Source organism: Colletotrichum abscissum, assembly GCF_030869225.1.
Source record: "Colletotrichum abscissum strain IMI 504890 chromosome Unknown Scaffold_89.1, whole genome shotgun sequence".
In the NCBI taxonomy this organism is placed as follows: Eukaryota; Fungi; Ascomycota; class Sordariomycetes; order Glomerellales; family Glomerellaceae; genus Colletotrichum; species Colletotrichum abscissum.
Genome location: NW_026850535.1, coordinates 48,484 through 73,467, shown reverse-complemented (window position 1 = coordinate 73,467; position 24,984 = coordinate 48,484). Strand labels below are relative to the sequence as shown.

The window sequence follows — 24,984 nt, the reverse complement described above, 5'->3', positions numbered from 1 at the left end:
ATTTATTATAAATAAAACTATTACGGTTAAAGTTATAATACTACTTATAGACCTCGATAATAAGTAGTTAATAATATAATTATTTTTTTTTTATAATAAGCTTAAAAAAGTATTTTAATTTAAGTACAGAATTTTGGGATGGATGGATGACGGGAGCATTCAGTGAGTGGGAGGGGTTCAACTTGAGAGGAAGAGGCTAAGAGGATCAGGCGCATGCCACGCCGATGGGTAATGGAGGGTGGTATACGTATCCGAGGTGCGTGTGTGAAGATTGTTGATGCTGCCCAGAGAGACCGGATACATGGTAACTCCAGCTGCAGAGACGGAAACAACGGAGAGAGTTTGAGAGAGAGAGAGAGATGCTACCCAGAGAGAGGGAGAAAGAGATCGAGAGATCTCGCGAGAATGGACGCCGCCCGTCCCGGCCGGCGTGAATGTCTATTGCTCACCGCCGTGGACGCGAGTCGAATCCCAAGGACAAGGCTGCGCTTGCGCGGCGCTACCTGTTCCCTTCCCTAGTTTGTTGCTCAGACCTTTACCGAATTGTCGTATCGCAAAAGGCAGTACATTAGCTACACCCAAGACAAAGCGAAAGTGGACAGAACAAGAAAGGAAGTCGTCATTCCAATTCCAACTCGTCGGCGGTCAGATGTGCCGTCTGAAGTCATGCTGCGGATGGTCGTGCGTGGCCCTTCTTCGTCTCCGGGAGGAACAGCAACGAAGGAAAGAATGCCGAATGTGTGTATCTTAGGTCCGAATTGTGCTGGACGAGAGACGAGGCGACACTAGCGTTCCTAAAACGGGGTGAATGTTTTTGTGGTTGTTTGGTGGTTTCTTCGTGGATTTGGAAGACACTGGGAATGCCCACCTCGAAAAACGAAGCACACGATGGAGCAAATCACCAAATTTAGGGCACGGCCAAAAAGAGAGTTCCGGGGACGGGGACGGAAACAAAAGAGAAGGAAGAAGAGAATTAACCAGGCTGACAGCTGGTTGAGGAAGATGAACAGGGGACAGGGGGGGCCAGCAAGGCGGTGTTGGTCAGCCTGTGACTCCTGTGAGCCCTTGGGTACCTAGCTGCTTTTCCAGGTTCACCCGGTCAAGAAACTCTGTTCTTGACTTCTCTCGGCCCTGGAAGCCTGAAAGGAACCCGGAAAGTACGTAGATAGGTATAACTGCTCGCTTCTTTCTAGCTCCCCAAGTTCAGTCTCGACGCCACGATGAATGAAGACACGTACCAAAGTATCCGGAAGGGCGGGCACGTCCCACGCTCTGATGAGCATTACTAACTCAACGAAAGGGCACCTTTTACAGCAGGTGGCCGTGGATCTCAGGCAGATCAGCGGAGGGCACGCTCCCAAACGGGCGCTGACGGCGACGTTACGATACGTCATCCGTTCATCTCTTCCGTCTGAACGCTACCTACGTAGTAAGGGAAGCATGACGAATTTCATCAATGTCAACGCCGTCTGATCTTTTTCCACGCTCCTTCTACCGCTTGATCTGCCTCTTGCGTGTCTTCTATGGCTTGTCAGGGCTTTCTAATCGAATGGAAGCCAGAAGGTGATCCCAAAGGATACGCTACGGCTTCAGATACGTTCCACAGGCGCGAGGCCGTGTGTTTCATGTCTCTTGCAATTGCAATCTTCGATGCTGATCGCGATAATGTCTCTCCCAGTGAACCTGTAAACTTTGAACGGGGCCAAGGGGCACCCGTCTGACGGTAAGGTAAAGAGCTGGGGCACTTCTTTTTCTTTTTTTTTTTTTTTTCGTGATCCCGCTTGCGTACGTACTTTGCAAGTATATTCTCCGGATGGATGCACAGCAACTGCTTTCTTCTCGTTTCGCTGAGCCGGTCCCCCCCGGATGGTGATGTCTTGCGCTTTACACGTACGACCACAACAGCAATGTCGTGAACACCCGATTTTGGGACCCGTCCCTGCCGGCGAGGCACGCAGCCACGTAGCCAATGACACGTCGCCATCCAACTCTGATATCTCGGAGGCGGCCCTGGACGCACACCTACTTGTACACCGACGGGAGGGGAGGAGGTGGGGGTGTGTATGTGCATGTGTGGCGTTGCTTCCCCAGCTCCTCTGCAAATATAACCCCATTCTCAAACAGTCATACAAGCACGACAAGGACGTGGGATGAAGCCTGAAAGAGGGCCCGTCAGCCAACGAGAAGCTGATTCCGAAAAAGACGAATTGACAGCCAATCGGCCGGTGAAGATCACCGATCAAGTGGTTCCTGGTCGTTGCTGGTGTGGCTGATCAGCAGCGCAGGCGCTCCTGCGATGACCACTGATCGCCTTGGAACACTCCTTGATTTTTTGCCCACCGCTTCGAATCCCAGTTACGCATTTGTGCTTGAGTTGCTTGATCCTGGAATGTTTTTTTTGCAACTTGTTCTGCGGAGTCTTTTCTGCGTGATGCCCTCGCTTCCATCCCGCATCGTGCATCGGGGGACCCTTTTTGCCTATCTTTACCCCATCGCCAATGCTATGCCATGCGGTTACGGATGCTCAACAACGGCCGTGATCTTCCTTCCCCCTTCAGAAGAGATTCAGAGAAACGCGATGTCGGACCGAGACAGGGGCACCACCGTCATCCGTCCTTTCAACACCCATTTAACCCACCTTCCACATCTTTCTCCCTTGCCTCGGAAAGATAGACGCTGCTGACGAACCCGATACCGTGACCGTTCAGCAGGACACGCCTGATCTGATCCTGACCAAACCCCCCCCCCAAACGTCGACGATCCCACCTAAGCCATGCCCAAAGAGTGCAAAACGCTGCAAAACGCTGCCGCCTAGCGTGAACGGAAGTGGGAAAAGGGAGGGAGGCACTGGGAACTTGAGGAGAGGAGGGGAAAGAACGACAAGCCACTGCCGCAGCTGCTGAGTGGCTGACGAACCTCGAGATGTTTTTCTAAGTGCGATGGGCATCCGTCTGAGCCTCTTTAGGATTGGCGCGCGGCGGATGGCAAAATGGACACACACACATACACCACACACACTCCTCTTGGTAGTACATCCGCTGTACTGCGGAAGCGAATGCAAGTCTTCTGGTCTGATGTGATGGTACCTGAGATGGAGCTTGGGAGACTAAGCCGCGAACGGTCGGCCATCTTCATCGTGTTCCTGCAGCTAAAGGCAAACGGTGCAGAGATCCGTTGATAAACTTGTCACACTAGCATTGGAACAGACGAGATTTCCCCTCCTTCTCTTTTGCGTGATGAAAGAAGCGGTCAGATATCAGAAATGCGAAATGCGGTCTTTTTCCAAGACGACGAATCGGTAGCAGCCGCCGTTCGCATGTTGTGGGTGAACCGAGATGGCCAGCAGGATAGGTTCATCAAGCACTCTATTTCTTTGCGTTTCTTGCAACCGTCGCTGCCAACTGTCATCGCGTATCCCGCATGCAATGGTCTTCACCCGCAATGAGTCTCACATGCCGACTGACAGCTCACCAGTTTCACCTGCCCTGCTCCTTCATCCCGACCTGCTATTGTTGGCAATCCGGTCCCGTCGGGACTCTCTTGTTTCCAAACACCGTTCGGCCTTCGGTAGGGTTTCCCCCACGCCCACCGGGCTACACTACCTACAGCATCCGACGCCATCCGGTCTTGACCCCTCACTTCCAGCTGATCAAGCAGCTTCTTCCCCCAGGAAAAAAGGGTGCACTTCCTCATTACCATCCCTGGCAAGAATCTTGGTTAGCTCCGAACCGCAAAGTCCACAACCCACCAACGGGGGGGGGGATCCATCATCCTAGCAAGTTCGCAGCTTGCTCAGCTGATGTCTTTCCCCTCATCCTCCCATCGTGATGAACCTCCCAAGAACCTGTTCAATAGATTTCGATAGGTTGGGGGGACTACTAGGTCCGGAGGCATCCCGAGGAGGTCACAGCACCAACTTCCATCTCGATCTCACAGTCGCGTCGGTGAGAGCGAGAACAGCTCCCCCTCGAGAGATTCAGGGAGCGGCCTCGCCCTTCATTCACATCACGATCTCGTAATTTTGCTGTCCTCTGAAAGAACCGGTCTAATGGTGGTGGTGGTGGTGTCCAAGTCTCCAAGAAAGCCCAAGAAGCAATTCGCAATCATCTATTGGAGGTTTACCGCCTGAGCCAAGTCCACCAGACCGTCTCATCGCGCACACCCTCTTTCTTCAGCTCAGCATTCTTCCTCCCCCAATCATGAGATTATCTTTCAACCTCCCTTTCCATATCTCGCCATTTCCTCCTCCCCCCCGCCGCTCCGGCTGTTGGGAGACTTTCTGATGGCCTTTGCCAAGAAGTTCCACTTGGTGATGCTCAGACTCGGATTGTGTATATTCCCGGTGAATCGGAAGGGCGTTGCAAGGGAAGAACAAGACGCGAAATCATCTCTAAAAAAGCGCCGGACCGAAAAAGTCTTTGACGTACTCTATCCGTAGTTTCGAGTTGAGACTTCTCCAGCGGAGACCGACTCACCTGCCCACGGTTCACTCCCTCCACGCATCGTCTCGTGATGATGCCCAGGAATAGGAGATAGTTCGGCTTTCTCTCCCAAGGCTGCGCGGCACACACCACGCTACCATGATACGGTCCAGAGTACAGCCTTGCGTCAGCAATCCACGCAAACGAATCGTAAGCGTTATCGGCGTGTTGGTCTCCCCGAAAGGCGTTTCTGCGCCACAAAGAACTTCCATTCGCTTCAGCCAACGGCATCCCGTATCAACGGGGGGCTTTCGATCCCAGGAATACAGTCAGGCTATTCGGTGACTCGACCAGACTAACTGATGACTCTATCAGAAGCTACATGATGACAGACAGGGTTACTTTTTTACTATTATTACCAAAAAAACACAGATATTCGTTCCGCGGGCGCCCGTACGAGAAGCTGCCAGGCCGAAAACTAGCTCGTTCCCACAAACGCTCTCCGCGCACCCGCCGCCCCTGCACACCTCGCGCAGTCGTTCAGCCCTTTGGAATTCATCGAGTCCAAAATGTCGTGCTCACGTTCCCATCAGAAAAGTCGACAAAGTGGCCCGCGGACCCCCATCAGGACCATCCTGCCGGGCTCATACTATGGGGGCGTGGTGGGAACGAAGTGACGGCATGGCAATGCCCCGTCGATCCCGATCGACAAGGCTTCTTCTTTTTGGTTTTCCTCGACCGCGGTACCAACTCCCGTCTTGAGACGCTGGGCCTCCTGAATCTTTCTGTGACATCTCCGCCACTGGCCCTTGAGTGACCTATGCGAATGTTTCTATCCGGGCATTTTTTTTTTTCCTTCCTCATCTCGCTCTTGGATTCATGGTGCGACTTGATCGCCCGATGAGAACACGAAGACGTTTTGAAACGGAACAGCCACCCCTTCCCGTACTAGGGCCGGTGGCTTGCTTGACAGCTTCGTTCAGCAGAGGCTGAAGTTGATGCGTGCGACAAGGAAACCGTTGCATTTCACCAGTAGTTCGTTCAGAACGACAGCACCTCGATCGTGATGGGACCTCATCTATCTATTGACGTCGTCAGATCCAAGCAGTGGCTTCCGATGGCCAGAGGATGCAGGGCAGGCACCGCTGTCTTGCGCATTGAATATGTGAGCACTCAGCTTATATGCCGAAGAACGTTTTATGACCCAAATTTTGGTATTCCCACGCTACTAGTCGATATCGATTGAGACTTGCTTTACATGCATGATGTTGAACTTGAGCGTCAGCCTGTACCTGGAATGCGCCTTCGCGTGTAGCGCGTTGTGAGGCGACCAAGGGAGACAGCATGCGCTCCATCACTCTTCCCGGTGCATAGGGGCTTGCTTCACCAGCACCAAGCTTAACAATAACACCAACTTTTTCCAAGCTCCCAGCTTCTCAATCGTGTCTCTGATGGATCAAGACAGTTGTTTCATGTTCGTACATTCAACAGGGAGTGGCCGCGCTCACTGCGGCCACCCCAGATCGACCCGTGGGTGCGTCATCCCGCGTGCAAGCGCCCAAGGGAGCCGCCCTAATGTTGTGCATCTTGGTTGTCCCAATAACGACGGTCCGACGCCTCCCCCTAATAGGGATCTTCTTATGCATGCCTCCCGTCCCGTTCCACGGCAGCCACGGCGGCCGCATGAGACCTGCCAGATAATGATTGACAACGGGGTTCGGAAGTGACGTTGAAGGCAACGCTTAGCTGGCCTTGAACCCTTGGTGGCTTGGGGGATTGGGCACGAAGTGGCTGATTGTTTTTGTGCGCATTGATCAAGGTCAGACGCTGCCGAGATGAAGATGTGCACATTCTTTCGTCAACAATTCTGCCACAACAAGCGCCTTGCCGCGGTCGCGTTCTTGCTTGGGCCGAGACTCTGAGCGAGGGAGTTGACCGCAACGATCGTGGCCGTGATTGATAAACAATGTTCCTTGCTTAAAGGGATTTTTTTTCATCGACGCGTTTATTCATCCCATCTCGATGCACGCATGTTGACAAGCCTGGCATTTCGAAGTTGTGCCAACGCATCGTAGCCTTCAAGTCGATCGAGATGCAAGGCGTATCGTGATGGCTTCTCTACTCGCCAATGATGCCATCATGTTCGCCGGCGAATCGCTTGACACGCTTCTGCTCCCAGTTGTCGATGTCCTTGGCCGCAAGTCGCTATTGTCCTCAGTTAGTCCTGCTCCATACATGTCCAACTTCTCGCCAAGCTGCTTCAACACTATGACTTACGTAGTATTCCTCCTTCATGTCCACCTTGCGTGCTGACCGACGCATGTTCAGCTCCTCATCCCTGGTAACCTGTCGCACCCTTCTATCGTACTTTTCGTAGCGGATCGCTGTAGCTGGCGTCAAGACGAATGAACCGGCAACCATAACGGCCACGAAAGGCAGACCGAATAGGAGGAATGGCCTCTTAGCCATTTGCGCTCGGTACTTGGCGGCGAAGGTGTTAGTCGCCGCCGAGGATTGGAACTTTTTGCTGTCGAATACGGCCATGTTGAGTGACGTCTAACAAGAAGAGATGACGATGCGATGTAATTAGACGCCCAATCGGAGTATTTTGGTTTATGGGACTCGGACTGATTGACTTCCGATGAAGCTGTTCACTCGGCCGATGGAGGTATCGTGGGCTCTCGACAGTTGCTTCAATTGTTCGTTGCGAATGTGCAGCATGGAGTGGTCTGACTCTGGATTAAGATGATGCGAAAATCACCAGGAGAGGGAACTTGAGCTTTGCGCTGAAAGTTTCCAGGAGCTCCCAAGAGAGTTTGAGCTCGGATCCAGAGGCCCCACCTGCCTTGGCCTGTCCGCACGTGCCGCGTCGCGTTATGTCATCTGGTCGGACCGGAGTTATTACGTAACCTTTCGTAGCCCATCTCATCGTCGGTCCGCTTACTCATCTTTCCTCCACTCACGGATATGGATCTCTCGTTCACCCACTCACTCATCACACTGAACAATCAAGTTCAATACACTTTCACATCTCTCTCGTCAACTTTATAAGCATAGTCAGAGACCCTCGTTGTCATCAAAGACACCCAAACTCATTGTACATTGATCAACCCTGCCTCACCTGAACTCCAAGACATTAGCCGGCGCCTCGAGGCGCCGTAGCGGCCCGCATCGGTCTATCGGCTTCCTAGGAAGGGTGAAGTAAGGTACCCGCCGCATGGTATCTGGTCCCGATCTAGTCTCCTGGGGCCCCCAAAGTCTCTTGAGTTCCATGTACCTATGCCTCCATGACATGACCCGTATTATGAATGAGATCATCAAACCACAGTTTTGACAATCCTTCATGGAGCTTATAGCCCTATCTCGACTCAACATCATTGAATTGCTGACGTGGAACCCTTCCGAACGGTCTCGACCAGCTCCATCCGCATAACTCGTCGCCGGGGAGAGGGTCCCCTGTTCTCCATCAACCTCAAGCAAGGCTCAACCTACCGTTGTTTCCCCCGGAACACCAACTGTCATCACCACAAATAGCATATCCGTACATACGCTTGATCTTGGTGCCATGCCGCACATGCGAGCGGACCCGCTCTCCAAGAGACCGTACACGTACCCTTCTGAGCCACTCCGTCCTTACTTTGTGTACCATACTCTGCACTTCGGTCTCATCTGAAACTAAGCACGCCTAGCGAACGCCCTTCGCCCCCAACTACCACCAGCCATGCCCAGCGATGTTCCCCGCAAACTTCCCTAGCGGTGGCACGTCTTATGTCTTGGTACTGTCCTGCCTACTTGTTTCTCGTCATTTTGAGCCGCCAACGCTAGACGTCGTGAGTCGGGTCGTCACCCGTTGTCCAGAGACAAGCCCCACGGTCTGCCACAAACACAAACAAGCGCTATCTCCCTCAGACTGGATGGGCCCCAGCAGCACCAGCTAAGAACTGGCAAGTAGGAACACGCAGCAACAACTGACAAAGAGGCCAAGGGGACCAAGGGGCACTCTGGGTTCCCGGAAAGCTGGGAACCGTGCCGGAGGAGCACTGACCAAGCGGAAACTTTGGCCCAATGCCCAACACAGCGTAGCACTTGGCCCGCAGGCCTTCAACACTGTACCCTCTTTTCGCCCTTTTGCTACACTACACATGGTGTCCAAGGCAGTGCTTATAGCTCTTTCACGAAAGTTGGCCCGGCCATCCCCTCCATCCCCCCTGTATGACACACTGAAAGCTATTTCGTCGGATGATTTTTAGGCTTAGTTCTGCTTGCCTGTCGGGCCACAAGCCGACTAGGAGCTCCTGAAGGGGGCAGCCCTGGATAGGTGTCACGGTCTTCGAGGCTTGTTTCGTTTCGTTGAGGCGGACTACGCAAAGCAAGGCAAGTGGCAGTGGTCTGCTACTCTGCTGCCGCAAAGGAACTTGCCGGACTAGCCAAGAGCGTGTGTTATTAATGGACCTTCTCCATTGCCGGCGTCTGGGCGTTGGTGGCGTTTGGAGCATGTATAAGTTTCTCCCAAGTCCTTCTCCTCCATTTCAATTCAAGTGCTCAAACGACTTGGCATTCTTTGACGTCCCACGAACATCAGAAAGATCTGCTCATATCTCCCATCGTACCCAGGCTGGTCCATCCCTTCGACGTTTCGCGATCCACTCTACTATTCGCCCATATCAACCACTTCAACGTCTTCTGAGCATCTTCCCTTTTCCGGTCTCCATACGTCAACACAGTCTTCACAATGGGTTACTACTGCTCCAACTACTACGTATGTCTTCTCAAAGGTCGTGATATGGTGCGCTCAATTGACTCACGTGACACTCTGCAGGGCTCCATCCACTGCCACAATACAGTCTCCCGCTTTGGCGATAGATGTCATCTCTGCGCAGTATGTGAAAGCCCTTCGACTACAATCAGCTTCCCAAGATCTCACATTTTACCGTCACAGGCATCAAAAAGAGGCGCTTCCATCAAAGATGGTCTACTTTCCGAGGCCGAGCGATGGGGTTCATCCACCCCCCGGCCCACCCACGGCGATCGCCGAGTCGAGCGGGCCAGCCGGCCGGCCCGGGACTCGAGAGTGAAAAACTGAGGCAACTACATGAATGATTAACGCATAACATATTAACGACCAAAGATGAGAGGAGTTAGAAAGAAGTGAGCAAGAAGCGAGCAATCAGCGCAGTCCAGGAGGAGGGAGCATATCCAACGGTCAGGAACGGGTGTGATACACAGGCGTTCAAAAAACTAAAACGGAACCCCGCGATGCGAGACGGTCCAAGCATTGTTCTTTCACTTGGGATACAATTATGGAGTGAGGCCTATCAACCCATGAGCCCCTCATTCAAACTGTTAGATCTCGACATACCAATATAATTGATTTGCCATCATCGAACACATTTGACCAAAATGTGCAATCAGAATACGGATTCGGCCATGAGGACTCTCATGAGGCCTTGACGCGGTACCTGCTCGTTGGACAAGTCATAACTTCACGGTCCTGCCAATGCCGAGTCAGAGTACTCTGCTAACTTTAAACTGACGCGCTGCTGCGATGGCCATGACCTCTTGAGCCTATTTAAGGTTTTCACGTCACTAGACGACTGGACTGATATCGTGAGGGGGCGGTATCGACAACTTTGGGAAGCCGATGCTCGAACTTTAGACAGATCAACCTTCAATCCAGACTCAATAAGGCAACGTAAGCAGGGTGAATCCGAGTCCGTGTGTGTGCGCTGCAAGGCTACAATGCCCGTACTTCCAAATCTAGGGACCCGTAACCATGGCAGGGGTGTGCCGTGTCCCGAAACCCCATCACATCAAACAAAACCAGCTCAGTTGAACTCAGAAACACCGCCCCAACAGTTCGGCTTAGACACGTCTACCAGCCAACTTTACGGGGTGGGCAGTAAATGCCTCCCCTCTGCCGACGGAAAGCAAACTTTCTGAGAGAACTCGAGTCAAAGTTGAAAGTTCACAGAGGAGCAATCCTGTGTCATGGAAATCTCAACTTGTCTGATCAAAGGGCTGGAATGGAAAAGGTTCAAACCATGACAGGTGGACCTTTGAAAAGGTTTTGTTTCAGAATCTGCGGCAGATCCACGGACAACGCGCTACTATGCAGCACTCCTCTCAAACATTGCACGTGATTCTCGAACATACAACTGTCAGAAGATTTGCGTAGACGGCCCGAACAGCTATCAGTCATTGCTTTCCGAGGGGAGGATCAGAGATTGCCGCCGGGACGAGTTGAGACGATCACGCCATGGCCAGACTGAGCCCGGACCGTCCAAGACCATGGATCTTTTGTCGCCCTCGACTAGAAACTTCGGATGGTGCTTTTCTTTCTTGCGAATCCGACGCGTCTTTGGACAGATCTCATCTGCTGGCTTCTGCCACCTGGGCAAGATCATGTACTGGAAACAAATCATGGATACTGATGTCGGACAGGAGGTCTTTGATCTCGGCTCACATCTAAGCGCGAAGGGGGCTATAAGTGGCATCAAAACACTCTAATCTATACTTGATTGAAGTTGCTGTCAGATTGACAGGAAGTTGATTCAACGCTACGGGAAGCCGCTCTCATGGCTGCTCGGATTCGCGACAGCAAATACCTACGGCCTGACCGACTTGTCGGTCGGGTGCTTTACATGTGAACCTGCATTATCTGCCCACCGTCCGATGTCAATCGAACGCCTGTAATGGCACGTGGTGGAGCAGACCCCTAACAAAATCGAAGTTTTCACTGTCACATATCATGATTCAATAACATGTTGTTCCCCAGCAGCATCGATAAGCCTGATAATCTTTCAACCTCTATAATCGTTAGACTGTTTTGTGCACACCTTATGTTTATCAAGAATTGATATACCGGAAGCAAGGTAGTTGATGCTAATATTTGGCTGGCGTGTAAAGAGTCTCAGACGGCATTGAAGAAGGCCATCAAAGACTGCGTACGCAAAAGGTCCGGGAACAAGATGTTCAAGACCTCTGACAGTCAAAAATTACAAGGGACGCCAGATGTGGACCAGATGTGGACAGCAGCTCCGCCGACGAAACAGCCCCATCAACGACCGGTCAAATTTGGCAACAGAAAACAGATGAATGGGCATCTGCCGTGACCTTCAACTGTAGACTCCTCTGCTATCAGCTTTGGAAAGATAAGGAGGCGGCCATACCAAGGCCTCCTCGTTTCCCTTTCGAAACCACCAGTCCCGATTTTCGGGCAGAGTTGACGTGAACCCGCGGTATGGTCTTCAAATATGATTACTACTGGATGTTCAGCTCTTGTAGAGAATCGGTAGTGTCTCTCATGAACCAGAAAGATATCAGAGGCTACTTTTTGGAAGCCGTGGACAACGGGTATCAATACGACCCGACGCAAATCTATCTCATTGACTATGGTATCTGCTCGAAGCCTGGTGCTAAATTTCATAAGTCTTATGGCTGCGGCGACCGCAGGTCCAATGAAGTCTACTACTCAGATTTTGATATGGACAGAAGTAAGCCTATGGGGGCTCTGGACTTTCTCGAAGAGGTTCAGGATTCGGCACAAAATTGGGTAGACAGAGATGATCCATGGATGATCGATCCTTTGGTGACGCCCGAACCAAGCTGGTGGACGTTCGTAAGTATATTCGATCTTGTTCGTGTCCTCATTTGTGAGTTAGCTTAGTAGTAGGAAATTTGGAACCCATGATTGCTTGCTGGTGGTATTGAGAGTAAGCTAGACTGAGAAGTCATGGACTGTAACCCATCATTATCATAAAACCTCTCACTACCTACAATAAGTCAGGATCAAGGTACTATAAGATATCAAATCGTTTCATGATCTACCATCTCTACTAGTGATTTGCCTCGTAGAAAATCTACGATCTATGATCCAACTGAATCACTTAAATAAGAGGGCCCCTTCTGCCACCTTTCCCCAAGCATAATGAATTCCTCAAGGGTCAGTCATGTTGCCCTTATCCCAAAGGTAGGAGTATCAGATCCTTGGGAGTCATTCCGTTTCTACTTCCTCAAGAGAACCTGGTACGCTATGCTACTCTGTATGAGCAGGCTATCTTGGCGGGTGGATCAGCTCGAGTGAGAGCGCCTGTCGCTTGCGGTAAGGCATCTATTTCACGAAGCTGACACAGACGATAGGAGCGGTCCAGACCAAGTCAGCGATGGCGGAGGTGTGCTGCAACAATCTGCTTGATTGGACAACAGAACAGGTGCCGTGGTTATCACTGAACCTACCGGTGAGACAACTGATGCAGCTAGAAGTGCCGTGCATGGTAACGCTGACCAGCTGAGCCAGCCTGCTGAAGCGGGGTTTTGTCTAACATCCAACAAGCCCCAAGACGGCCGAAGCAATGCGCCCGATCACAGCCGGTGAGATATCAGGCGGCCAATGAAGTCGCAGTTGACGTGCTTTCGTGTCCTGTTAATAACAGGCGGTGCGTAGGCTTCCAACTCCCCCTTCCCCTATTTGGTTCGTTCCGGACCGGTGGCGATGTGATCAGTATGGGAGCCTGCATTGAGCCTCGAGGCGACTCAACACTTAATTATGGGGCTCAGCTCTTGTCATTCCTCAAATGTGCCTCGCCGTTGTTGGTCTTCTCTTGAATCGGACCCCGCATGGAATCAATGAATCGGTCGCGCAATGATAGTCTCGACCATCAATGGATACAGAATTCGGAGGGATGCTCTTGAGGCCTGGCTCCAGAATACGCGAGGCGCGGGCAACTTTAGCCTCACGGTAAGCATGTTTCATCCTTCTATATGAGATAATAAGGGTAATATACGAGAATACCTACGGAAACAATGCATAGAGGCCGAGAGATGGGGACAAAGAGAAAGACGGAGACAATAGGTATAGACGGTAGAGATGCTGATGCAGGGTAAAGAGGGAGAGATGAAGGACATGATGATCAGCAACAGTGGTAGAGAAGAGGCAGACGGAGACTCTAGTGGAGATATAGCTAATGTTAGACAGTCTAAGGATGGCGACTATGTGATAACGGCCACAATAGCAATCACTCAGGTAACCCAGTATATCACGACTTTGGGCTACTCAAAACTAACCAAAGCGACATAAAGGACGACGTTCAACATCTGGTTATACCAAGAAAAAAAAAGAAACCGAGGTCAGGCTAGTTTCAGGCTAGGCTCTAGAGACAGCAATCAAGCACCGGACGTGTCTCTTGCCTAAACCACGCCCGGACGCACGATATGGTATTCTAAGCCTCATGAAGGGAGAGTATTTATTCGGGTCATTAGGTCATAAGTAGAGGGGTTTTCAGTAATCGATGTCTACTACGTTACCTAAGGCACAATCCTGCATGAATCTAGTGCTGCTAATGCGCGAGAGGCAGTGTTCGAGATGTGCACCTCTGCAAGGCAAACACCGAATGCGTTAGCCAGTGAGAATCTGACAATCTTGAGCGACCCCGCCACCCGGGCCGAAATGGAATTATTGCATGTACTTTTCTTCAAACTTAAATGTCATCCATCTTCCTGAGGCTCGGCCCACAGGCGACGCATTCTCAGAATACTAAGGAAGACCCCCTGGTTGTGCCGACTCCTGTCGTTATCTTTACACCTATTGTAGACGCTTTGTCCAGATCCTGCCTCAGGTTTCTGTGTATCTGTTTTGTGAAACCTTCATTCTCAACATGCAGACACAAGACGCGTACGATCGGTTCACGGAGATTTGCCGTAATTCCGACGAATATCCTCAAGTACAGCTCAGGAAACAAGAACCTCATGAAGCTCTCTTCGGTGAACGGCAATATAGAAGCCTCCTAGAGAGGGAGTGCTCCTTGTTTGACCGCGCGGCATCTGTGATAACGTTCTGGGAGACTGGAAGACGAAATCGTGAGAAACCATGTACTTTCTTAATTTTAGGCTCCTGATCTGATGTCAGTAGAATTCCCTGATGAGGAAGAAGCCATTTGGGATATGGAGACCCTTTGGTCACACCTGCACCGCGGTGATCAAGACCCGCACGTTCGTCACGTGTAAGCTATGATACCCCTTCAACCCTTGGTTGAAAACTACTGACCACCACGGAAAGTTTTGTTAGCGCAGATAACTCGAGATCGCCGTTGAGTTGCTCTATGGATATGTTCAAACTAGTTTGCTCATATCACCAAGTCAACCCCTCCTTCTTGGAGCCAGTACACGCCTTCGGACGACAGAGCGAGCCTCTCGATCTCTGTCTGGCTCAGTTCAAAGGCAGCGACACGCTCAACTGTCTCACTGAAGGCCTCCCAGAGCTTCCTAAGATCGGCCGTTCCGGTCGCGAAATACAACTGTCTTATCTTCTCCGCTCCGTCGAATCTTCCGAAAGTGGCAAAGGGGTCTGGGACTGGCAGATTCGTCAAGTTGCAAACTATCACTCCTTCGACGTGGAAACTGGACGGGCCTTTTGGTTCACCGTCAAGGCAGATGATGTTTTTGAAGACCGGATCAAGAAAACAAGTCCTCTCCTCAGAATTCCAGCCAAGACTGAAACACAAGATGGAGATGTTTCTCTCTATCTTCAGGCGTCGTTGGCTACTCACTTGGTTTACCTCTGCTGGTGCGATGAGAATTGGCGACAGTTCATCAACGAGACCGAGGCAGGGATTCGAGCGATTGTAACGCCAGCCAGCAAAGCGATTGTCGATGACCTCATTGACAGGGAGTCCAGCCTCTTAAGTGCGTACCCAAAGCCTTTGAGAGACTCCCGTAGCCAAACTATGTACTCGCACAGTCAATCCATGTCGGGCACTTTGACCACCACTATTGACCCTGAGAAGAACAAGATGTCGATGTTATCCCGGATGGCAAACAGGACGTCTTCAACTCTGAGCTCTTGGCTGAGACAGGAGAAGTCAAAACAGACGGATCCGGAGCTCGGTGGCCATTGCACTGCTTGTACTACGGACACAAGTTCACCGCCTCCCCAGCCAGACACATGGGAGGTTCTCAACCAGTTTCGGTTCAAAGACGTGCAGACCTTGCACAAGCACTCTGAAATCATTCATCGAGCTTCTCTAGCTCTGGAACTTGATATTGGTGTCCTTAATGACATCTGCACATTCTACAGTCACACCGCCGCCGCCGAGTTTCGCGGAAAGATTGCATGTGAAGGAGCAATCAGCAACTTCATCAAAGAAGTCCAATCTATCGCGAGGAGATTGGAAACACGACTGCAACAAATGCGCTGCTTGGCCATCACCCTTGGTCAAAGCATACAGCTGGTGAGCATACCATCAGAAGCAGAATGAAAGAAAGCGTTCTTAAGCTAACATGGGACCTCAAAGTATGAGCGATTACTCCAGCAGCGTACCAGTCATATCGGTAATTGGTTCGCGGAAATAGCGCACGAGAACACGAAGCAGATGCAAGTCATAACAGACAAGACGTTAAAGGAAACGACGTCGATGCATGTCATCACGATCGCAACACTAATCTTTCTGCCGGCCACTTTCGTTGCAGTAAGAACGGCTTACCCGAATACCGCCGGCATGATATGAACCTCTGACTTAATGGTAGACTTTCTTCCAGAGTGGAGTGTTGCTTTGGAAAGAAGATGGGCCAGACGACATGACAAGACCATTCATCTGGAAGCGTGATAGCTTAATGCTCTTCTTAAGCTTCTGTGGTCCTCTGACCGCGGCAACCATCGGCGGCTGGTTATTCATGTGTGTAAGACTGAGAAAAAGTGCACGGCGGAAATTGTAAGAATTCACTTATTATAGACATCATGTAACAAAAATGACTACCGGTGAAGGAAATTCTGAACTATTTTGTTGATGTTTCGTATCTTGCTAGATTCACGCTGCCTTGTCCCCACTGGATGTAATGAATGTATAAATGGCTGACATGGAGATTTGTCTGCCTCTTGCATGTTCACCCCAAAGCACGCCCCAAAGCACGCATGGTCACCAGTAGCAGGCTTCTAGCGCAAATTGACATTACAGCATTAGCGGGGGAGGTTGGGATGAAGCTCGAGAGCCGAGGCAGAATGTAGGCAGCCAGTGCAGACAGAGGTTTCTCAAAGAGCACTTCCCCGTACAGAGCTAGCACTTGAGATCTCGGGATACTTGGTGCCGCTAGAGACGAATGCATATGGTCAGGTGCCATTAACCGTGTTAAGTCGACGCCATTTGCTAAATTTTAAAGGGTTGGCGGCCCGGACAAATCATTAGCTTCTAAGGTCTCGCGTTTTGAACCAGTTCGTATTTCTGCCAAATATCAGATGGCACGTGTAATCGAACAGACAGCTGCATATTTCTGCGTTTAAAGTCGTCCAAGAATAATCCAATAGTTTACGTTCCGTCGTCTATCGGTCTGAGATCTGTTGACAGGTCGGCCGTCGGAATACTGGAGTTCCATGTCTCAATGTTGACCTTTCTTGCCTTAGATTTCCCTTGGGCCGGGTCTCGGTGGTTGCTGCCTCTCAAAGAATCGTCCATGCTCCCCCTCCTTCCTCCCCTGCCGTCCTCTCGAACCGGCTCCTTCCTTAGAAGGACCTACCACACACTCCGTAGGCAGTACGTCCTTCCCCCCAAAAGGCCTGAAGATGGTATGTAAAGGAAAATGTTGGGAAAATATTCAACACAGTACGAGTCGTCCCAATGATGTAAAACAGGGGATGTTAACTGGGCTTCCGCTCACAGTAGGTAGAGGGTTAAAAATGGTCGACTGAGGAACACGTTCACTTGACTCTATGAAAGGTTGCCGGGGGTTCGTCTTTTGCTCCTTTGGGGATCATTTTGGCACGAGAAGAATCGCGTTTCTCGTCACATTACTTCTGTATATCTACTTGGTCCCAGAATGCATCGTTTGGCCGCTGGGGCAAAACAAGTAGAAGCGTTCGCATCGGAGGATAATCGAACACCGGCCTTCACGATTTTCCGTTTTCTTGGTCAAACCAACTAGACCAACAATTCTCGCACGATGGAAGCATCTATGCATTGACGTTGCGGAAGGTCGAGGCAGGAGTTGGTCCTGCTCAGTGAGAATCCTCTGGAATTCGGGACGATGCTCGGGGGAGGCTTACTCAAGTAGATATTTCGTAGGCAAGCACGCCGTCCACTCTCTCATTCGCCATCTCCTTTTGATATTGTTTCAAATCTGGGCCGCAGAGAACTCATAAAATGGGAATACGAATCAACAACGACGAACTGCGTCTGGACGGGTGTCAACAGAGCAAGGGAAATCGTTCCATTGGAAACGCATGATCTGGAGCTGTGGATTTGTGGGCCAGATCAAGAGAACTCAGATATGAAATCCTAGAAGTCTTACGATTCCCCCCGAGGGGAAACGGCTCCGTGATTGTCTTCTCATCACTGTTCCCGCTTGCTTTTCATCACTGCTCCCGTAGGTCTACCATGGAGCAGACGTGTAGCGACGGAGCTTGCTTCAAAGGAGTGTGGGTAGGGACTTCCGACGCATCTCCATACAGCAAGAACGTAGCTTCCTCGACGTCACACTCCGACATGGGCAAGAAGAGGCCCACCTCTCCTTCCCTCAAGCAAAGTCAGCAGCATCACCTGCTCACCTGCCTCTCGTCCTAGGCACCATCCCTTTATATTGTAAAAATGTGTCGAAAGATTACAACACAGTCCTAATGATGATACGAAAAAGTGCTTTTCATTCCTGTGCTAAGACCATGTTAAACTGAGGGACCAGGACTTCCTCAGATGAGAGGTTCTTCTTTTTATAACTTTCGAAGCCTTCTTTTTTCCTTGCAAACTTTCCCACCTTGAGTGCTACAAAGGTGCAAAGGGTACCAAAAGTTTCGCCGCACTTACCTCTATAGTTATCTGGAGTATGTATGCTCACCTCGGCTCCTCTGCCTCACCCCTTGCAGGCCTAGTCGCGCGAGCTTAGAGCGGCGGGAGAATCGGCCGCACTTGAGGGACTCATTGGCTATTTCGCTCGGGGCTGAGAGATGGAGGCCAGGCTGCACGTCAGACAACGCTGCCGAGACCTGCAGGATGCCGATTCTTCCGCTCAGCGACGAGCAAGGAACATTGATTCTGAATTTTTGGCCTGCCACAACTTTTGGCACAGGCTGCATATGGAACGCTTGTCTCTGCTGGGAAGGATCAATAAAACCAGCCCCTCTATGCAAGTTGTCCCTCATTTTCATAGCCTGTCACGTCGAATGTGGCCAATAATGAGGAGGAATCCGCGCCAAAAGCAGACCAGGCGCACCAAGTCTGTCTGACCTGAGTCGATGCCTATCAGGCGTTTATTGCCTTACTGGTTCGCCAACGGTATGGCAGTTAAAACGATGAAATTCGCCGCATTGGCTTTGCTCGCCTGGCCTCGCCGTTATCCCCACAAACCTTCTGAAAGCCCCCTGGGATAAAAACGCCTGGAGTTGAAATCGACGGCGTTGATATCCTGTGGCTTCAAAGTCAAGACAATCTTCGTCACTACCTCAAGCGCCTAGTCAAATTGAGAGTCAAGAGCATCTTTAACCCTCAAAACCCGAGTCTTGGCATGAAGTTCTTTCACTGTTAGAGCACTCACTTGTCGTTTCTTCTTAGCCCCTAAAGTTCTCAATCGAAGAAAGATGAAGCCAGACAACATCATTGCAAAATTTAAGCGATATGTAGATCAGTACGTCTCCGAGCGTAGCTGCCGTGGCATGAGAGGGTACGAGGACGGGCTTGTTGATTTTGTTCCCCGATGCGCGCTGGACAGCTTCTGGGTGGCGGAGAATGTGGAAGGCGTTCTCCTTGGTCGAGAAGACTGGATCAAAGACAGCACTTCCACTATTCAGAGGGGTTACATCCAAGTCTTCTCCATCCTCGTCTACATGTCGCAACCCCAGCACATTTCGCTTTTCACAGGAGAGTCTATTCATGACGGATTACTACCACTGAGAGAGACACCTCATGCGTTTTCCGAGGCCGCAGAGAAAAGTATTTTTGAGGAATTCGACAAAGAACAGTGGAGATTCTGCCCCTTCCTGTTCGATACCGAAGGGAGAGGCAAACCTCACAAACGACATCTCCCACCGCTACAGATCATCCCTATCATCGCCAAAGAACAGATCAAACACTCAGGGGCCACCTACGACCACAGAGTCTGCGTATTTCGAGTAACGCTACATTCGCTGTGCTTTAACCAGGAGGTAATACACACTACCGCGCAATCGCTAGACTGAATAAAAGACTCGGATTCTGATATAGTTCTAATAGGAGGTGGTCTTCAAAACCTATCATGGAGAAGACCCAGAGGTGGTTCAAACCTACGAAAATGAAGTGAATATGTACACGCAGCTGGACGCACAACCGACTCTGTACGATTCTACGTCCGTCATTAGATATTTCGGCTCATTCGAAATTCCTGGTCTACGAACCGTAATACTTGAGTACGCCAGAGGCGGGAATCTGAAGTCTTTCTTCGAATCGTGTCCTCCTCCTTTAGCTCGTTCAGACCGTGTCCTTTTCTGGAACAACTTGATGGATCTATTGGGCGGTCTGCACGCAATTCACAACCTCAAGGAAACTCAAGGAGGCAAAGGGTCCTGGGGACTCAGAGGGTCTGTTGCCATAACATATCACGTTTGACCAGTTTCATGTTGAGCTAATTATCTACAATCATAGAACTCACCAGGACATCAGGCCACAAAATATCCTGGTCTGCCCTGATCAGTCTGGCAACGTATACGCTGCAAAATTCAAATTTGTGGATATGGGAACTGGGCATATTCGTAGGTCAAGAAACCAGGGAATGGAACTGAACGCCGACGACAACTGGGGTAACGGGATGTACAGTAAGTGCTTGCTATGTAAATGACTGACATCACACCTTCTGGATCAGCTGACTTTGGATCTTACAGGTGCCCCAGAGGCATACAGGGATCATGGAGACTCCAGGGCAATTCGATGGGAGAGCGATGTATTCTCTCTCGGAGCCGTTGCTAGCGAAGCTCTCGTCTGGACAAGGTGGGGAGAGTATGGACGTGATCTTTACCAGAAAGATCGAGTTATTGAGACTCGCATGTCCCGCTTAAAAGGAGGCTTTCATGAGGGATCTTTCCATGACGGAGATCCAGACGGGCCGTGCCTTCTGAACTCAGTTGAAACATGGCTTCAGAGAGCAAGTAGCTTCGCTGGGGAAGAATCTCATTGGTTTTTGGCAGTGAGCAGATTTCTGCTTACCCGCATGCTCTCTATGAACCCAAGAAAAAGGCTCGAGGCCATTGAGCTTCATGACGAATGGAAGAGCAAAGTCTTTGAAGGGCCTGACCTGGTTCAGCCACACGAAGAACTTTACCCTCTTACAACCAGATTCTCAGAGCCATATTCCACATTTCGGAGGAGGGAAACCAGCCCACTGAGTCAACTCCCGGTTGAGAACTCTCCAAGAACAGTAGAGGCAACTCATTTCATCGGATCAAGATCGGAATCCAGTCCTGGAATTATTGTACAGTCACCGGAAGAAATGCGAAACGAGATTGACCTGGGAAATGCATACCGGCATAACACGCGAGTGCCTCAGAGGTTCAACACTGTGCCCCAGCGACCGAATCATGGTTCTGACAGCATTTTGAACCACGAAAATCGCTTGTCTGTGCCAGGTGCTACTTATGCGGCATCTGAAACCTACCATGGACCTTTCAATCGGCACAGAACACCGGAGTTTGGGCCAGTTGATGCCGCAAATGCTCTCAATATCGAAGCTCAGACAAGTACCCCAATGGACGTGGGAAATGAGGCAATGGGAGTACCGGAACAACCAATATCACTGAACGTCGCCAGCAACCCTCCGATGGACGTCCTTCGGAACGAAAGTCTCCCAAGTCGACAGGAAAGATTGCCATCCTACACATCCCAACTCGGACTCTTTCCTCCGAATCAATTTCAATGGAACACGGAACCCAACTCTCCCCATGAAGTCAATGATGGTGTAATTACAATGGCAGCCATCTACAATCTATGCATAGAAGGTAAAGATCGCTCACGTTCGCGATTCCGACGCTCTCCAAGCATGAAGTCTGAATTCAAAGGGAGACCCCTTGAGGCATACCCACAGCTGGTGTCAGCCCTGCAGAAGTTGAAAGGGGAGAAGGGCCGTGATCAGGTAAGGATGAATACATGACCTACATCAGTTTCACTGCGTCCACTGACAGTCATATCTCTAGATGTTTCTCGTGGATGACTCGAGATCCATGGAGCCTCATCAAAAGAAAGTAGCCGCGAGCTGCCAAGTCCTCTCGTACTTACTCAAAAAGGGAGAGGTTGACCCAAATGCAACCTTTGAAGTCTATTTTACCTCATCTCACCCTCCACTCCAATCAACAAGGACCTCGGAATTGAAAGATAATATAGAAAAGATGCTATTCCATGAAGATCAATGCAACATGGCCCCAAGTTTGGACGAGTTGGTCAGTAAGGCTATCCAGAATAAGAAACCGGTCAGCATATATGTCTTGACGAACGGACACTGGAATCTCAAGAACCGAGACAATTTCTGCGGTGTAGATGGACCGATCAAACGCTTGGTGACTCATGTTCGACGGACAAACGAACAGCAGAATTGGATCGGCGTCCAGTTCATCCGCTTCTTTGACGACAACGAAAATCCTGATGACAAGCTCGGGGAGACTCGGTTGAAAGCATTGGATGACGATTTGAAGCAACAAACGGGAATGTGAGTTGATGCTCAGCTTCTTTACAAATCGGTGATGATCACTGACTCCCAACTAGAGACATCGTCGACACACGGAATTTTGACGCAGATGTGCGCAAAATTTTACTTGGTTCAGTCGTACCAGATGAGGATAATTCTTGAAGTATTGTCTGGACTTTGATGCACTATAGCTCTGACGACCTTACCGGCATGGATTTTCACCAAAGGCGCGGCGTTAGGGGCATGTTTGTTAGAGAGTCCATTGTTTTCTGCCTTGGGGGTCATTTATGGCGTTGGCGTTGATGATACTTTCAAGATTTTCTTCTCTGTTTTGCTCCGTACGTATTTGCAGTAGTTGGTGGGCAGGAGGCGCTTACTTATGTCCTCGGCATTGTGGACAAGTCTATAGACTTTCGAAATTCCTCTCCAGAAACGAACTAGCCGACGAGGAAGTCATTTAGTCTTAAGCGACGTTACATCTATCTGTACCGTTTGTGACGGTTGTGACGGGCATTAAGGAAAAGTTAGAGTGATTTGCGTTCATACTAATTTGGATATCAAGCTTATTTTCAACTTGGGAACAGCGAAATGCAAAGCATGTGGCCGAAAGTAACTGCGAGATCGACAAGTAACGATAACCCTGCTTGCTACTTTCCTATTGTGGTTCTAGAAGGTGGGCTCTTCAGAATATACTTTTGGCGGACCGCAGAAGTGCGACAGGTGGCCTACGGGAGCATACATGATCAATCAGCAAGAACTCAAATAGAGCAGTTCCGTTAGGTTTGGATAGTGTGCGAAAATAGGTTTCCTATGTATATTCGTCTTCGGTGTCCGTACTGATCAGTTTGCTTGTGCTTTCAGCGAAAATCTTCATCGAAGCCGGAGACAGCGAGTGCTCTGTGTGCCTGTTGCACTGCAGTATGTCTGTAGCAATCAACAGATTGCCGCGTTGAAGATTTTTGACAAAGCACTGATCCTGTCGCTGATGCACTTTCAAGTTGGTTGCTAATTGAGAGGGGAACCCTTCCATTTCTTCATGAGAAGCGAGTTGCTGGCAAAGCGCACAGATCATGTCTTTCAGCATGTGCATTGGCCAAGCTCGTTTGCGCCCCGCTGTCTCATGGCGTGGCATCCTGAGTGCCAAGATTAACGGTACGTAGGAAGAGTTGACGCTAATAGAGTCGAGAGGAGAGGCAAGAATAGCATAAAGGGGCAAATAGGCAATGAAGGCTGGGCGAAAGTTTCTTTTCACGGTGAAGTACAGATGATGAGATACAGATACAGATCTCAGCTACAATCAGCCGCAAGTCGACGATAACTTAACAGCATTGAAAACAACAAATTGAAGTAAGCCTTTCAGTGTCTGAGACTGTGAGACAAGAAGCCACGCTAGGGGAGTTGTCAGCCACGCCAACGCACCAAGTATCACCATCCAGAAGAAGGAAAGGGCTGCTGAGATAATGGCCAGTAACTCCAACGGTAACATTCTGGACCTTGCGAATGCGAGCTTCTGGGAGCCTTGGCTTGCCCTGCGATGAACAGCTCGCCTACTCCAACAAACAAGCAGCCAACCCCTGTTCTGCCCCTGACAGCTCGCAGCGACGCCCAGACCGACGACCCCTGCAAGCGCACCACCCATCGGCGATGTCTGGACTCTGATTCCCTGAGAGTGTCCGGCGGCCCCTCTCTTGTGCCTGGTGTTGGCTGACGGCGTTGGCTTACACTACGGGCTTGGCCCCCGTTGCCCGTGAAAAGATCTTTGGTTGTTCGTGCAGCAACATCAGGCAATGGACAGTATCCAACATGCCTGCAACGGAAGATTGTGTTCGAAAAAGGAAAATGCGACGCCGCAGGGCTGCTTAAATTACCGCGCCGCCCAATGTCGGTTGTGAAATCATGAAAGATGCAGAGGTCGCACTTCATCAAATATCAATGGGGTGGTGTTGGTGATGGTAGCCACAATTCGATATTGTGCTGAATCACAAACCCCAGAGTGGGTTTGCCCAATCAAGGCCCAGTGTTTAAACCTTCGGAGAGGCAGAACGAGGCCACAGCTTTCATCTTATATAGATGGCCCATGGAGACCGTCTCCGCGCGCGCTTCGACCAGGATGGACTTCTCCGTTTCGTTCAGCTTCGGGTTTTTTTCCACCTGCCTGTTGAACAGTTGAAGGGTGACCTTGAAAGTTGAAAGAAGGCTAAGAGCGGCGAAGTGCCGGAGCTGTCGGGCCATGCGCGCATTCAAGTAGCATTAAGCTAGTTAATAAGGATATCGAAGTGGGCTTATGCCGAGTCATGCGAGATCTCATTGGTTGGATCGAGGCTTTTGAGATTGACCAAGAACAATTCGAAAAGTCAAACCGGCGGAGACAAAGCGACAACACCTCTACAACCTGCCATCACCTTGGTTTCTCTTAAAAGCCAGACCCGCCCTGATTTGGGATTTAGTATCTTGGCACCTCCGTTTGTTATATCGTCCATATTGAGCGTCCGCTCGTCGTCATCAGGCGTCGCCAACAGCGGCCGCCACCTTGGGGGGAGCGTGAAGGAGGAGACTAACGGTGACTCGTGAGACGGACTTCAACGGGGGGTACAGAATGCCCAACACCGTTGCACGGATGATGGGCCAGCTATTTCAGTGGCCCTTCATCTTATCTCCCGCGACTTGCAGGCCCTTCATGTACGGGACCTTTTCGACCTTTTCTTCCCGTTTCCATTTCCCAGCCAGCTGGGCAAGTCTACAGACGCCAAGCCAAGCTAACAAGGTTGCTTTGCTTTTCCTGCAGGGCGGTGCAACGCCCAAGCGAGGAACCCCAACCATGACTCGGCCTTGTTTGGGGAGTTGGGAACTTGGGACTGGAGTTCTTGGCCGTGAATCTTGGCAATTAAAACGGGATGAACATGAATGGGGTTGTTAGTGTACTGCAAAGCTGACAACCCGC

General features: G+C 50.5%; 9 protein-coding genes across 9 annotated transcripts; 7 read left to right on the top strand and 2 right to left on the bottom strand.

The window, feature by feature from the left end:
- Positions 1–3,262: 3,262 nt before the first annotated feature.
- Positions 3,263–4,438, top strand: CABS01_16287 (uncharacterized protein; the record flags this gene model as incomplete). The annotated part of the gene is made up of 2 exons (XM_060549618.1): positions 3,263–3,428; positions 4,176–4,438. 2 exons carry the CDS (start codon positions 3,263–3,265, stop codon positions 4,436–4,438), a joined length of 429 nt encoding a protein of 142 aa, XP_060390021.1.
- A 2,101-nt stretch (positions 4,439–6,539) lies between these two features.
- Positions 6,540–6,965, bottom strand: CABS01_16286 (cytochrome c oxidase assembly protein cox-16; the record flags this gene model as incomplete). Its single annotated transcript, XM_060549617.1, has 2 exons — positions 6,540–6,626; positions 6,699–6,965. The coding sequence occupies 2 exons, from the start codon at positions 6,963–6,965 to the stop codon at positions 6,540–6,542; spliced, it is 354 nt and encodes a 117-aa protein (XP_060390020.1).
- Positions 6,966–9,153: 2,188 nt separating this feature from the next.
- Positions 9,154–9,504, top strand: CABS01_16285 (uncharacterized protein; the record flags this gene model as incomplete). Its single annotated transcript, XM_060549616.1, has 3 exons — positions 9,154–9,180; positions 9,241–9,300; positions 9,361–9,504. 3 exons carry the CDS (start codon positions 9,154–9,156, stop codon positions 9,502–9,504), a joined length of 231 nt encoding a protein of 76 aa, XP_060390019.1.
- Positions 9,505–11,724: 2,220 nt separating this feature from the next.
- CABS01_16284 (uncharacterized protein) lies at positions 11,725–13,497 on the top strand (the record flags this gene model as incomplete). Its single annotated transcript, XM_060549615.1, has 2 exons — positions 11,725–12,039; positions 13,396–13,497. 2 exons carry the CDS (start codon positions 11,725–11,727, stop codon positions 13,495–13,497), a joined length of 417 nt encoding a protein of 138 aa, XP_060390018.1.
- Positions 13,498–14,074: 577 nt separating this feature from the next.
- CABS01_16283 (uncharacterized protein) lies at positions 14,075–16,130 on the top strand (the record flags this gene model as incomplete). Its single annotated transcript, XM_060549614.1, has 5 exons — positions 14,075–14,276; positions 14,329–14,419; positions 14,476–15,646; positions 15,710–15,883; positions 15,942–16,130. 5 exons carry the CDS (start codon positions 14,075–14,077, stop codon positions 16,128–16,130), a joined length of 1,827 nt encoding a protein of 608 aa, XP_060390017.1.
- Positions 16,131–18,975: 2,845 nt separating this feature from the next.
- Positions 18,976–20,484, top strand: CABS01_16282 (uncharacterized protein; the record flags this gene model as incomplete). Its single annotated transcript, XM_060549613.1, has 5 exons — positions 18,976–19,539; positions 19,607–19,950; positions 20,015–20,184; positions 20,251–20,309; positions 20,428–20,484. The coding sequence occupies 5 exons, from the start codon at positions 18,976–18,978 to the stop codon at positions 20,482–20,484; spliced, it is 1,194 nt and encodes a 397-aa protein (XP_060390016.1).
- Positions 20,485–21,774: 1,290 nt separating this feature from the next.
- On the top strand, positions 21,775–22,205 carry CABS01_16281 (serine/threonine protein kinase; the record flags this gene model as incomplete). Its single annotated transcript, XM_060549612.1, has 2 exons — positions 21,775–22,064; positions 22,121–22,205. The coding sequence occupies 2 exons, from the start codon at positions 21,775–21,777 to the stop codon at positions 22,203–22,205; spliced, it is 375 nt and encodes a 124-aa protein (XP_060390015.1).
- Positions 22,206–24,050: 1,845 nt separating this feature from the next.
- Positions 24,051–24,275, bottom strand: CABS01_16280 (uncharacterized protein; the record flags this gene model as incomplete). Its single annotated transcript, XM_060549611.1, has 1 exon — positions 24,051–24,275. One exon carries the CDS (start codon positions 24,273–24,275, stop codon positions 24,051–24,053), a length of 225 nt encoding a protein of 74 aa, XP_060390014.1.
- A 364-nt stretch (positions 24,276–24,639) lies between these two features.
- On the top strand, positions 24,640–24,960 carry CABS01_16279 (uncharacterized protein; the record flags this gene model as incomplete). Its single annotated transcript, XM_060549610.1, has 1 exon — positions 24,640–24,960. One exon carries the CDS (start codon positions 24,640–24,642, stop codon positions 24,958–24,960), a length of 321 nt encoding a protein of 106 aa, XP_060390013.1.
- Between the last annotated feature and the right edge of the window lie 24 nt (positions 24,961–24,984).